The sequence below is a fragment of the Suricata suricatta genome, chromosome 6, assembly GCF_006229205.1.
Source record: "Suricata suricatta isolate VVHF042 chromosome 6, meerkat_22Aug2017_6uvM2_HiC, whole genome shotgun sequence".
In the NCBI taxonomy this organism is placed as follows: domain Eukaryota; kingdom Metazoa; phylum Chordata; class Mammalia; order Carnivora; family Herpestidae; genus Suricata; species Suricata suricatta.
In genome coordinates, this window is record NC_043705.1 from 91,713,821 (window position 1) to 91,728,686 (window position 14,866).

Here is a 14,866-nt window from a genome sequence, read left to right on the forward strand (position 1 = left end):
GAATAAGGTTGCTTTTGGCTGTGACAGTAAGGACACGGGAAGACAGATCAGGAGTGTGCTTGTGGACGAGTTCATCTGAGATGCCTCCTGGACAAGCAAGAGAAGATGTGGAACAGACAGTGGAGGTGTTATGCAGCTACGAGGGGAGAGGCGCAGGCTGGAGCCACACATTTGGCACGGTGTCCGGGGCAGGAGGGTGAGAGGAGATTACCAAGGCAATGAATGCAAACAGAAAAGGGGAGAGAGGTGAGGCCTGAGGCCTGACATAAGGCAGTTGGGGGACATGAGAAGAATAAGCCAAGGAGACAGAGATGCCAGCGATGAGGAAGAACATGCAGAGCGAGGTGATGGGCAAGTCAAGTCAGGGCAAAGGATGCCGAGAAGACTCTGGGAGCAACTGAACCAAACGTAGTTGACAGGCTGAGGGGGTGGGGTGGACAAGTGGCCACTGGGTTTAGCAACAAGGAGGCCACGGATGACCTCAATGAGCACAAAGCTAACAGAATGATGAGGGCGAAATCCCACGTGAACTGGTTACAGAGAGAACATGAACACTCTTCCCACATTTTGCCATACAGGAAAGAAAGTAGTAGCTGGAGAGAGAAATGGGTAAAGAAGCTGCTCCTTCTTTTTCTTTCTTTTTTTTCTTTTTAATTTCTTAAGAGAATTAATAGCATGTTGGTGTACTGATAGCGCAGGCCTAGAAGAAGAGGGAAGACTGTAGATAGGAAAGAGCCAGAAAATAACAGGTAGCATGATGTCCCTGAGAGAAGTTGCCACACATGGCAGCGGGGAGGGGCCGACATCAGGGCCAGGAGAAATGGCAAGAACCCAAAAACCGTGTGGAGCAAGGTCTTAAGCAGGGGGAGTGTGAGGGTGGGGAAGGAGCTGCCGGAAGTCTGAGGATAGGGGAGCAGGTAAGAGTTCGCCCCTGGGACACGGGGAAGGCAAATGGTCTAGGGAGATGCAGTATCAGTGCTGAGTACCATTAGGCTCACGCGAGGTTTGTGACCACAATTTTAAGAAAGTCCACATGGTGTGGCTGTGTTTTTCTCCAAGTGTACGGGTGGAGAGTTCACTGTGATAGGGCTGGGGTTTTCCCAAGAGGGGACAGCAAGGTGATAAAGGCCTCTTTGTTGTAATGGTTAACTATGGGATAGGAGGGGGGCCTGGGAAGAGTGCATTCTTAACAGAACCTGCTCTGAGTGGCACTGAGCTTTAGCAGCTGGGGAGTGGACAACAGGGCCCAGCCGGAAGGCCTGTGACCCTGGTAATGCCGTGCTAAAGTGTTCAGTAGAACTGTTGCTGGAGACGGTGGCAAGGCAGGCCACGTGTTCATCCAAACCCATAATCCAGGTCTGCAGACGCGGTGGGGTGGGGGTGGGGGACGTGGTAACCACCTGGAGGCAGGACAGTATGAAGGCTGTGTGTAAAGAAGCTGCAGTTAGGAATCAGGCTTCTCTACTTAGTAGATGGATGACCTAGGCAGGTTACTTAGCCCTTTGGGTCTTGATCCTTCATCTGTCAAATGGGGGCAATCCTAATGCTTCTTTCTCAGGCTGCTGTGAGGGTTAAGGGAGACACTGCATGCAGTTCTTAGCCCGGTACTACACACAGACGCTGCTCAGCATGGGGACCACAGTGGCAGCCTGGCTGATGAGGCAGCTCAAAGCAGACCAGGGGTTCCCCAAACCCAGCAGTGTAGGGAGACCGCGTGGGAGCACACAGCCTTTCTTCTCCTCTCTCACTTCCTCGCCTGCTCCTCTAGCCAACAAAACACGGCAGCCTGACTCTTCACATCCCCACAGGATGCGAAAAAGTAGATTTCCCATTGGTCACAGACAGAGACAAGCCACAGTGGGATGAGCGCTTTGGCTGCTGCCATGGCAACCAGCAATGGCCAGACTTCAATTAGGAAGGAGGAACAAAAGGCATCTAATTAGGAGAAGAAAACAGGATTGAGTCTCTTCTCGTTGAGGTATTCCCAGGGCTGAAGAAATGCTTCCCCAGAAGAGCCTGGGTTTGGAGAAGCTTTCTGCTCTGATGCCCAATGTCTACCATGCTCACCAGTCTTCAGTCACTGTCCTACCCGTGGGCTCCAGGGAGCACCATGCTGGTGCAAACACCAAGGGGCTGATGTGGGTGGGCTACAGCGGTGGAACTGCCTAGCTTCTACCTGCTCCTACCTCTTCTTGATTGTGTGACCTTGGGAGAGTTCTTTTACCTTTCTGGGCCTCAGTTTCCTCACTGGTATAACAGTACCTGTTTTATAAGATTTTAGTGAGGGTCAGATAGAGACGGTACATGTAAGGGCCTTAGCTCAATGCCCACCATATAAACTGTGTTCAGTCTATGGATGCTATTGCATTATTGTCAGTGGTAACATCAACAACATTAGTGGTGATGACGCTGTTCCATACCCCAGTGGAGGAGAGTGGGGGGACTGGTAGCCCGTGAGCATCTAGTATGTGCAGACACACTGCTGTTTTATAGCCTCGCTATGGGGACCAGTGGCGATCAGCAGCACCTGGGAGCTTATCAGAAATGCAGAATCTCTTGGTGCTTGCCCCCACCACCACCCCAGACTTGCTGAATCTGATTTTTAACCAGAGCACCACTGTATGCACGTTCAAGTTCCAGAAACACTGCTTTAATCCTCATTTAATCCTCAGAGAACCATCTGTGAGGTGGGCAGTGTTATCTGGATTTTACAGATAAGGAAACTGAGAATGAGGGTCACAGGTGGCGCAGCCTCGGGCACAAGGGAGGAGGCCCTGCAGTTCCATGGCTGAGAAAGAAGCTTCCCCGCCTCCTCGCCCCCTGCTCTCAATGAATGAGCCAACGCTGTTCACCTGTGCAAGAGTCCCTGCCTGAAACAGAAGACAAGCTTCTGGTTCAGACTGCAGTGTCAGTGTTTTCTCCAAGCCTCTCCCTGAACTACAAGGTGAGCCAATCTCCAGAAGGACAGAAGGCTGGACAGACAGATAGGCATAGCCCTCACCAGGCACTCCTCCAGATGGCTCCTGTCGGTGGTACAGACATCGACTCTTAAGGTCTTCTGGTGAAGGGCTGGATAGGACATGGACACCCAGAACATTTCATTGAACACAAGAGTGTCTGAGGCATCCAGGGGCCGGGTCCGGAACAGGCAGGTGGTGCTCTCGGAGCAGGGAAGGATAGCTACACGAATATTCCTAGAGAGAGACAGAGGAGAGCCTGAGTCAGCCCAGGTCTGGGATAATGTGTTGGGCTACACTGTTGCCGCAAATGCCTAAGACAATAACAGTGGAGGAGTTTGTAACTTCTCAAGCGGTTATGCAGGTATTTGTAAGGGAAGCAGAGAGGGTGGTCCCATGGATAACAATTGCTCTTCCTTCTCCCCAATCTCTAATCCTTAGAGCCTCAAAGAGCGTGCAGCCTGAGGTCAACAGTGTGCATACTTCTGTGCACAGAAGGATCAGCAAGAGTGTTAACACTCAGGTCTCCTACAGCCGCCGGTAGGAAGGCAAAATGTTAGTGCCCCTGCAGAGGGGAATGTAACAATCCTAACCCAGTTATGGCTCATTGGCCTTGTGGCCCCATTAAGCTCGCTTCTAGACACTCTTCAACTGATTTCCCTGCACAAGTACCAATGAGATACGGAGAAGGTTACTCGTTCGAACACTGTTTGTGACAGCAAATTAGACAGCCCTAGTGTCTAATCTTGTCTTTATTCTGTTTGTCCTGCTTTCCTCCTGTTTTTCCCCTTCCCACATGTTGCAGCCCCAGATGCTGGCCGGGTACAGACCTCAGAAATATAAGCTCCCACTGCTGCCCCAATGCCTACCATCTAGTTAGAGGAGAAACATGCAGGCAGATGAATGCAGTGAAACAGAAACCTGGTCTGCAATACAGGCAAACAGTGCAGGTGTTTGCTGTATTATCAACTGTAAGGTAATACCCATCACGCCCTTCCCACAGAAGCACAGTGACGGGTGCAGATTCTTGAGAACTGCGGGCCTCTTTCTGTGTGCAATATTTGAGCTTCGAGCAGATAAAAGGGGCAATGACCTTCTTTGTGAGGCTTCAAGTTCACAAGGGTAAGGACCTGCTCATCACCCTGTTCTTAGTGCTGGCACATGGTAGGTGCTCACGATGTGCCTGCGAAGGAACTGAAGCTGCCTATGGTGCTTCTCTTTCCAGTCAGCAAGTTTGTCACATGCCTGTATCCACATTCACAGCGCTGACACTGTGCATCACGGCCACACGTATGACATTCGCATGGGGCACGTTGTTGGAGCGGGCCAGAGCAGGAGAGCAACCTGGGGGATCACCGCAGAGGCTGAGAGGGTCATACACACTCTGGCAGCCACATACTCACACTTTCTGGTCTTGTTGCAGCAAGAGAGCAGAAAGGTTACTGAGCTGGATGATTAATATTGCAAACTGCTTATTCTTCTCATCGTACCTGAAATGGAGAGGGGCATATGGAGCACGTATGAGTAACACATCTCTCTCTCTCTCAGTCATCACATCATGGCTGCTGGCTGCTCGGGGGACTGTGGGGAGCTCGAAAGCACAGGTCCAGTGGTTTGGGCCATGTAGGGATACAGGTTCAGAGCTGTCAGTCTGAATTTTAAGTGTCAGCTTAGATTCCTGCTTGCTTTAAAATTTTTTTTTAAATGTTGATTTATCTTTGAGAGAGAGACACACACACACACACAGAGAAGGGGAGGGGCAGAGAGAGAGGGAGACAGAATCCCAAGCAGGCTCCATGTCATCAGCAAGATGTGGGGCTCTAACCCACAAACCATGAGATCATGACCTAAGACAAAATTAAGAGTTGGACACTTAACCAACTGAACCACCCAGGGCCTTCCTTTGTTTATTTTTGTTTTATTTATTTTGAGAGAGACAGAGTGTGAGGGGGGGGGGTGGGAGCAGAGAGGGAGAATCCCAAGTAGGCTGCACGCAGTCAATGCACAAAGCCCAACGTGAGGCTTCAACCCATGAAACCGTGCAGTCATGACCCGAGCCAAAGTCAAGAGTGAGATGCTCAACCGACTGAGCCACCCAGGTGACCCTATCACTCTGAATGTTGGAGAGGCCAGAAGACTGTGCTGTGTGAAATCTCTTAATATTTGAATATTAGAAATTTCTACTAAAAATAATATTGTGGCCATCCTGCATCAAGGGAAAACATAGGAACAACAAATCTGGGCTGCAGTCCCTAGTGGCTGAAACTTCAACAAGATGGTAAGACAAAAAACCACAGCAATGCTGACCCCACAGACCAAGGCACAGGAGGTCTTGGTCATGGTCTGTCTCTGCCATTGGCCAGCTCAGTGAGTTGGGGAAAGTTATGAGGTCTTTAAAGCCTTATTTTCTCTTTTGTAAAATGTGGAGCTGAGAGGGAGGGCAAGGGTTGACCCCCTTAAGTTAGGAGGCCACAAGTGTCCACGGGTCCTGTTGGTTCCACCTTCCTCCCCTAGGCAGCCATGAAGTGTCAAAGCTGGGAAGATGCTGCCAACCACCCCTCTGCCCCCGCCCTCCCAGTCACTTACTTCAGGGCAATCTGAACCCGGGTTGCACCCACTGCTTCGGACTCGTCACTGTCGAAAGCGGCAGCTTCTGAAGCACCCAGTCTGAGAGGCAACACGGGGAAGAAGGAGGGTCAGGCTTCCCTGCAGTAACCTGGGGCTAAAGTCATCTTCCAGAAACAGGGTTCCCTCTGAGAGGGCACAGTCGGGTCTACTCCCTGTGGACCCCACCTTCCCACGACTGCTCGGGATTCCTGTCTTGAAGGGGCTTCATTCCTCCAGTATGAGCTCCCCCAGCCATATGCTCCTCAGTGGCAATCATGGAACTGGCACTTCTGCAAATGTGAAGTGACCCAGGCCCAGGAGGACCAGCAGTGTCTGCGTCTTCAGTGTCTCCCCACCAGGGCTGAGTCACCGGGCTATGCCCTCCTGTGGGCCCAGGCTCTGCATACTCAAGACTCAGAGAGAGTCAAGACTCAGGGACCCACCTCTGCACAGAAGCCTCATACACACCACTGTCCCCGGCCACGGATTCATCCGACACAGCAGCTGAGACACAGGCCACTTTCAGGCTGCACCCCTGGGCTGTATTCACAGCTGGAGGGAGAGTGGGGAGAAAGGAAGGATGGCAAGACAGGATTCAGAAAACAGGACATTGTCTTTGCAACACAAGCGTATGATCTGCCCTCTAAGAGACTCCTGCCAAATACCACCTCTGAACTCGACAGCAAGGTCCCGCCTTCCTTTGGGGTGAGGAAGGGGTAGCAAATGATTCTGTTTGACATCCCAGACCTGGAAGCCAAACCGCCTGGGCTCAGATCCTAGCTCCGCCACTTACTGCTTCATGACACTAGGACGTGGATTTCACCTGACTCTTGGATTCCTTATCTGTAAGATGGGAATAACAACACTTACCTGGTAGGGCTGCTGGGAGGACTCCACGAGACATTATAGGGAAGTCCTCAGTACAAAGACTGGTGCAGGAAAATACTATAAAATCCAGCACCACTATCCTTATTGCAACTGTCATTCCCAGCACTATGATGATGCTTTCTAGATCAATCCCTATACACCTGAGGGGCAAAGTCATAGCTGGTAGACCCTTGGGAGGGGCAAGAGGAAGAAAAGGGAAGATTTCAACACTAGCTCTCCTGCTCTCGGCCTATCCCATTCCACTCCTCACTCAGCTCTCCAGCTCCCCTGCCCTTGCAGAGGCCCTCAAAAGTCTCCGACCCAGGGCTCAGACCAGGCACTTGGCACATGCTGCACATTCCTTCCTTCCTCAAATCACAAGCGCTGACAGTGTGGCAGGCCAGGCTCAGGGCTACCAGCATGGATAGCATGGCTCCAGAGCTCTGTGTGGCTGGGGTGGGCAAGACCAGATTCAGGCCCTTCGACCTCACAGACCTCACAGCCGGCACTTCTGACTGCTGTGTGCCAGGCCCTGGGGCAGCTGGGAGAAGAGGCTGGCAGTGGGCCAGGCTGGGGAAAGAGATGGTGACCTTGAGCCTGGGAGAAGCAAAGCAGCCATCTGGGTGCAGCATTCCCAGCCGGTGTCCCCTGCCTGCTGCAGCCAGCGGAGACCTCCCGCCTTCAAACCCACGCATCTCCACCCTCCACTAAACCACTTAAGGAGATTAATTTGTCTGCTGACTGAACAGCGGCACTAATCACATAACCTGCTTAGTGTCGAGCTCAGCCTGGCATCGCTCACTGCAGGGATGGCGTTTGGAGATGGCATGAAGGAACGCCATCCTGTGACATGTGCAGTCCTTGGCCCACAAGCACTGGGGACACTCTGGGGAAGGGGAGGGTGTCGCTCCCAGTACCTTGCTGGGTCCCTGACTTGGCTTATCGCCATCCTTTAACAGAATGTCAGGAGCTCTTCTGGAGCCTCATTAGAGGTTCAACCTGCACTCGCTCCTCTCCAGGGGACAATTTTCTGAAGTTTGCCACCTGCTGTAGTAGGAAGCCTGTTTTTATTTTTGTTGGAGAGCACTCAGCAAGACTCCCTTCCTGATGAGGGAGCCCCAGGGACCTCTCGGCTCCTCTTCTGAGGAAATGGCTGGCACTCACCCAGCAGACCCCTTTAATTAACCAGGAAATCTTGTTGCGCCCCACCCCCCGCCCTGGTCCCACTGGTCCTTGCACACGAATGGATAATTCTGGGCATAGCGGCAGCTCTTCTGCCCATTCCTAGAGCCTTAAGGCTGAGACAGGTCCAGCTTCTTCCAGCTGGTGTCACCAGGAGCCAGGAGCAGGAGCCCTGTGCACATGAAGCCAGCATGTCTTAGTGTGGGTTCTGGGCGGGTGGTCCTGGTGCCAATCCTGATCCTACTAATTTCTAGCTGTGACACGGACCTTGGACAAGCCACTGAATCTCACTGTGCCTCACTTCTCACTCACCTCAGAGTTCTTATAAGTTATGAGTTGCTGGCTGGGGGACCTATAGCAAGTAATCTGACCTCTCTAAACCTCTGTCTCCTCATCTGTGAAATAGGCATCATAGAAGTAACCTATCTCATTGTATAAACTACACAGCCCACCATACAACATAGCGTAATAAAATCTAACTGTTATATGGTGGCTGCTAAAGAAGTTTCCTCCTAATAAATCATAACTGTCACCATCAGTATCTTCTGTTTTAGAGATTTCTACCTGAATCTCAATCTACACCAAATATTCCTTCCGACCCCATGCAGAGTGGGAGCCAGATCTGGTCATTCCCTGGCTTCAAATGGTCACATGGATCCCTGCCGCTATTAGGATAAAATCCAAACTCCTTACCATGGCTCACCAGGCCTTAAACGACTGGACCCTGCCTGATTCTCTGGCTTGCTGGAAACCTCACACCTGTGGCCTCAGAGATTTTGCTTTTGCTTTTCCCCAGCCTGGCTACTTCTCACCATTTAAGCGCCCACTCAAAAGTTGTCTTCCTTCACAACCCAATCTGGACTGGCAGCCTCAGCCCCACCTGAGTGCCCCTATCATGTCCGGTTTTATTTTCCTCCTAGAGCTTTTACTGGTCTGGTTGTACAATTATTGTCTGTGCCTTCGCTGGCATGTAAGCTGTTGGGACAGGGACGTGGAGCTTGCCTGTCTTCCACACTGTGTCTGGCACATGGTCCATGTGCTGAGTAAGTGAAGGAATCCACATCCAGCCATTAGCACAAAACCTGGCATTTCGTTTTAACAGATGCTTAATATCAGTTGAATGAACAGATCAATCATGGAAGAACCCTTAGTCTGGGACCTGGAATGTAGTGAGCACATACAAATCATGCCTCCTGAATGAATACATGGATCGATACACATGTAAAATCTGGACAGATAGAAAGCAGGTGGTAAACGACTGTAGTTACCACTGGGGTCTGCACTCAGGCCTGAGTGCAGTTCCTACCCTCCTCCCTCCTCGTGGTCCCCCTTCTGTACCTTGGCCCAACTGTTTGCCCTCCGTTCCTGGCTCCTCTGGCCCGTATCTCTCCCGGGTGCTGCTGCTGCCAAGGCTCAGTTCACAAAGAGTGGCACTCAGCTCTGGGTCTTCAAACTCCAGGGGGCTCAGGAAGGCGTCTCCAGCCAGCAGGGGGTCAGCAATGAGAGGGGAGCAGGGCGGGGACGGAGAGGAGAGTGAGGAGCGGGGGGACAGGGAGGTCATGGACTTCGGGGTGCCAGACAGGGAGCGCAGGGCCTGCAGGCGGCTGCCCCCCTCCGCCTTCTGGGTCTTGGCCACTTCGTCCTCGTGGATAGTGGTGATGCAGCCTGAGGGCCGGAAGCCCGTGGCCCCCTCCAGGAGCAGAAACTCCACCTTGCTCTGCAGCTCTGAGTCCAGCTGCTCGAAGGGGTCGTAGTAGAGGTCAGTGAAGCTGGCTGAGGTGGAGTCATCCAGGCTGGAGGCAGCCAGGGAGCCCCGGCTGGATGTGAGGGATCCAGGACTGCTGCCTGAGGAGAGGGACTGCATGCTGCTTGAGAGGCTGGGAGCAGGGAGACAACGGAGGGTGAGGGCACGCAGAGGCAAGCGGGCCACCCTGAACCTCCTCGTTGGCTCTGAAAAGCACTACAGCCGCTCGAACATGTAATTTTGTTGGACCCTCCTGACAGTCTCCAGGGGAGACTTTGCACCCCCATTTCATTTAAAGGAACCCTGAAAAGGCCACATAATCAGAAAGTGACAGAAGTGTGATTCCAATACAAGTCAGTGGCCTTGAAAATCCACTTTTGCCTATTTCCCAAACCCCCACTGGCTGTAGTCTGTTTTTACACTACATTTCCTTGTAAAAATCCAACCCTATTTCTTGATATTTTTCTTCAGATAAACTCACTCTTTATAATACATTTATCTTAAAGGGAAACTTTACATCCTAAGTGGGATTGGAAAAGCAGCATCATTTACGACAAACAGAAGGCAAAGATTAAAAATATCTGATGGAACAAAATGTATTAAATTCCAGCGATGTGCTGTTGCCCACCGAGGCCCAGGCCTGAGGCCTGCTCTCTCTGTGTCGGGAAAGCAGGTGGGTAGCTGTTAGAGACGTGAATGGGACATGCGAGCACCCGATGGGGCGCCTTCTCCTCGGTGCTGTCGGAGGACTGTGGGCGTCATAATGCAGACAGGTGGGGGACCCTGCCCCTGGCCATGCCACACCAGCCCTGAGTCCACCAGCCTAACCAGCTGCCGCTATGCTTCCAAATGTCCACACTCAAGCCATGGAGGACCCGGGAAAGGGCAGAGCCTGGGCGGCTTTAGGGTGGTAGTGTCTGGGCATCCCCAGGGCCACCCTCGTGGCCCACCACTCACCTTTTCAGCTGCGAGTGCAGAGCTGCTACGTGCCGGGTGGCTTCCTCCAGTTCTCTCACCAGCTGGTTCCTCTTACTGTTTAACTTTAACCTGAAGGGAGATAAGGTATGAGTGAGGAGCCCCGAGTCCACCAGCCTCCATCTGCCTGGACAAGGAATCACAGGCATATATTTGTGGAGATGCACACGTGGATCCACAAACACATGAGAATATTCTGGAAGTGTTTTACTATGATGTTTGGGGGAGATATGTCCTCCACATATGATCCTACAGGAATTGCTATCCTCATCACCTACTAAATACTAGGTGCTGGGCTACGATATGTCTAATGCTGCCTTCATTCATTTGTACAAGAACCCTGTACAGCAAAAATGATTTTTATCCCTTTACATATGAGGAAACAGAGGCTCTTAGAGTTAAATAATTTAAAGCTAGAGAATTAGTGGTAGAATTAGAATTCCCAAACATCCCTTCTTTCTCCTCCTTTTCCCTCCTTCCTTCCCATCCATTAGCCCCTACTCACCCACCAGTATTTGCTGAGTGCCCACCTCATACTAGAACTTGAGCTGTTGGCACTAGGGATAAAGATGTGAGCAAAAGAGAACTAGTTTCTGTACTTACAGAGCTCACATTCTGCTTGGGAGAGTGGGGGAGGACACACATGAAGAAAATATTCAAACATCAAATATCTAACATATTGTGTGTAAAGGTTTATGAAGGAAAAGTACGGAATGTGGAAAAGAATGCAGGAGAGACCCAATTTAGACTAGCAGGTGTGACTCTTTGAGCAAGGGACTTTGTGGCTTAGCCTGTGTTCTCTTGAGCTCCCTGGACCCAGAGTTGGACCTTTCACAGCTTCCCTGGCAGCTGGGCGGGTGGGGCATGGGACCAAGTTCTTGCCAATAGGATGTGAGGGAAGGATGTGCATCAGGCTGAGGTGGTTAAGAGAAGTTGGTGGATCTTCTCCGTGGCCCCTCAGAGGGCTCGAAAGTGGAAGGTGCCACAAATGGAAAAGGCTGGGCCCCTGAATGACCGAACACACAGAAACCGGTCTGTCGGCCAGGAAAACTTCTACCGTATTAAGCCATGGAAATCTGGGTGTTTCCTGCAGCAGGTGGCCTCTCCTGATAACTAGAGAAATTTATGCTAATATGAAGTATGGGTAGGGGTTGGCCAGGAAAAGTGCAGGGGAAAGAACATCCCAAGCAGGGAATCATAGGAGGGACCACATCATGGCTGCTGTGAGGAAAATGGGCAGGAGGCTGTGGGAGACAGGGACAAGGGTTGGGGTGGCTCTGATGATGTGATTCAGATGGAGCAGACAGAGAAAGGTCACGGGCTGGATGAGGGGCAAAGCCGAGGGAGTTAAGAGGCAGACTGTGAGGTTCCTGCCACTAGCAACTGAACAGATCTGAGATGGGAGGGCGATGGGTGGAGCAGCCAGGGGAAGAGAAGAGTTCGCTTATGTATGTGTGGGTATGAACACTGAACAGGTGAGCTGTTGTAAAGGTGGGGGACCCCCATCACACGAATCACATTAAAAGGATGACCAGATTGTGTCCCCTTCCTCCAAAGTCATATACTGAAGTCTTAATTACCCAGGATCTCAAAATGTGACTGTATTTGGAGATAAGGCCTTTAAAGAATTAAGGTAAAATAAGGTCACAGGATGAGCCTTAATCCAACATGACTGGTGTTATTATAAGGGGAGATTAGGACACAGACATGCACACAGAGCAGACCAAGTGAAGACATGGTGGACATTCATGTGCAGATGGCCACCTTCAAGCGAAGGAGAGAAACTTCCAAAGAAACAATCCTGGCAGCACTTGGTCTTGGACTTCAGGCTCCAGAACTGTGAGACAATGCATTTCACCCATTTTGTGGTACTTTGGTGTGGCAGACTTAACAAATAAATGCACCACCTTAGGGTAAAATATGGTGGGGACAAAAAGGGAGGGCCCAGGACTAAGCTCTGAGTATACACAGCATGACAAAGTTCAAAGGACCAGCAACAGTTGGCAAAGGAGCCTGAGAGCATGAGCCCAGAGAGCCCAGAGAAGATGTAGGGGAGTGTGGTGTTGTGTCCTGGAACCTTGGAGCAAAGATCTGCACCAAGCCATGTCTGATATCTGGTACTAAAGACCAACTCAGTAACTACCTCCCTGGAGGCAAAATCCTTGCATTTAGAAGAAAGCACTGGATACAGACCCATCTCTCAGGCCCCAGCCTCTCTTGAGATCTTGCATGGAGGGCAGCTTGGGTTGGCTCTAACAGTGTGCTGGCCTCAGGGAAGGCTCTCTAGCCCCTGGAGTGGGCCCACTCTAAGGTCCCAGGGTCTGACAGGGAAGTAGCTCTGTCAAGCAAGGCTGTGCTCTTGCAAACAAATGCATGATGTGGGCTGCCCTCATGTATCCACTAGACTTACGGTTCTCAGGGTGTGGTCCACAGACCTCCTGCAGCAGAAAGGAAGGAGGGCTTATTAAATGCTCCTTCTTGGGGCATACTTTGGTCAACTGACTCAGAAAGTGTGGGGCAGGGCTCAGGAATCTGCATCTCCATTAGGGCTCACAGGTGAGTTTTAGGCACACTAAGGTTTATGAGCTGCTGTACTGGTTGGGGGCTGGGCGTTGCAGCTCCCACAGACAAACGTGTTCCACTGTTGGCCTCATATCCCCTTATTCCACCCTGCCAGAGAGGTTCCCAGAGTACAGCCAATCTGGCCTGCGGCCTGGGAGAAAGAGTTCATTCTCATGGGAAAATGTAGCCATGCCTTCCCTCCACCAACACAGGCTCTGCAATGAAGACCACAGCTTGCTCTAGACATCCCAGCAAGGTGGTGAGGGCCTCAGCATGGTGCCTGGGCAGCTCAATCCCTGGCGTTATTTTTCCAGAGTCCTGCCCGGGCTGGTGTGGCAGGCAGCAGACCAGCACGTGGAGCCCATAACGAACAACATCCTGGACTGTCAACGGAATGGACAAGACTGTGGGATCTCCTGGCTCTCCAATAAGAGCAAGCCCTGAAGGCTGTGATGCTGTGGGCTCAAGGAGCAGCTGGGGCTCACCATTTCTACCTGCATTTTCCTGTTCTCTGGGAGAAAGGTCACAGAGGCATGCTCTGGCAGGAAATGCCAGTCCCTCTGGAGCCCCGCTAGGATGCCAAGGGGACTGGGAATCAGGTGGCCTAAACTTCCTGAACACAGGGGCGTAGCTGCCAGCAGAAACATGCAGGTGCCCAGGCCTCGTAGCAGAGGCCTTGGGCTTAGCAGGACATATGGCATGTGTGTGAGATGCCTGGCACATGCTGGGAAGCCATGGAGGCAGCAGGCGTGGAAGTGGGCAGAGGATCCATAAGGTGGAGCTGGAATCGCCACAGGCTGTGGCTCAGCACCTGGGGTGCTGGTTAAAAACGCAAGAGCTTGGGCTGCATCTCAGGCCTGGGGAGGAGTCCAGGGAGTCCACACTCTAACAAGCCCCCTTTGTGACTATACAGCAACCCTTAGAAGTGGTGGGGAGGGCTTACAAAAAGGGAGGAGGGGCAAGGGGTGCGGGGGTGTCTGGCTGTGACTGATTTGTGACTGAGGTTTGGAAGGTCTGGGTACATCTATTCCTGTCCTTCTCAAAGGCCCCTTCAGTGGAGAGGCTGCTATGTGGGGTGAGGAGCATCAGCTGGAGAGTGGCGGAGAGAGAACGAGAGAGGAGAGAAGAACAGAGAAAACAAAGGAGAGAAAGAGACCTAGAGAGAGAACAGCAGCGTCCAGGGGATGGACACAGACAGAAAAACACGGGACCAGAAGCAAAGAGCTGTAGATGTAGACAAGAGAGTGCTGGATTGGTTTTCTCCTCTCTCCTCTGCAGCCATCAGCACTGTGCCTACCCTTCCTGAGGCTCTCTCCTCCGCCTGCCCACATGCCCCCTGGCTTCCCTCTGCATGGACCTCTGGGGTCTCTGGGCTGCCTGCTCAGCCACATCTGTGGAGTGGGGATTCTGGCTTCCCTGGACTGGCTGTGTAAACTCGCCATTTTCAGGGGCAATTGGACCTTGGAAAGACAGGGTTGAGGCAATAATAAAGGCCCTACTGCCAGGGCAGTGGCCTCAGCAAGCATGAGCTCCAGAGCCAGCAAGCCTGGGTTCTAATCCCAGCTCTGCCATGTGGTGGTGTTGGCTGAGCCTCAGTTTCTTTAGCTATAAAATGGGAAATAGTCTCTGGGTTGCTGGGAGGTTTAAATGAGAGGACATAGGTTACTGGGTCTGGCACACAGTGGCAGCTTTTGCAAGTCGCATAGGAGTCTCTAAGATAACCTCCAATCCAACTTTCAAAAAACCAAAATTATTGTAGCAGGGAAGAGCCTCAAGTCAGCCTGGTCCAACCCCCTGCCTTCAAACTATAGAGGCATTTAATACATAGTTACAGTTTTTTCTCCCTATCAGGCAACTGGAGTCCATATTAGTCAATGACTTGCTCAAGGTCAGCGGTGGGATGGGTTTCTTGTTTGACCCAACAAGGAGTAAGGCTGCCATGAAGGTGTTCTTTTCAGCTGCTGGCTGTGAG

The 14,866-nt window shown here is 51.7% G+C and overlaps 1 protein-coding gene across 2 annotated transcripts in view; it reads right to left on the minus strand.

Annotated features, from left to right (window-relative positions):
- The window catches only part of WWC1 (WW and C2 domain containing 1), a 146,560-nt gene that overhangs the window by 26,128 nt on the left and 105,566 nt on the right, over positions 1-14,866 (minus strand). For both annotated transcript variants that reach the window (XM_029942894.1, XM_029942893.1), the window contains exons 10-15: positions 10,315-10,404; positions 8,952-9,490; positions 6,008-6,116; positions 5,544-5,624; positions 4,361-4,447; positions 3,002-3,194 (exon numbers count right to left, since the gene is read on the minus strand). In XM_029942894.1, the coding sequence (XP_029798754.1) occupies positions 3,002-3,194; positions 4,361-4,447; positions 5,544-5,624; positions 6,008-6,116; positions 8,952-9,490; positions 10,315-10,404 (1,099 nt within the window). The remainder of the gene's footprint in view (positions 1-3,001; positions 3,195-4,360; positions 4,448-5,543; positions 5,625-6,007; positions 6,117-8,951; positions 9,491-10,314; positions 10,405-14,866) is intronic.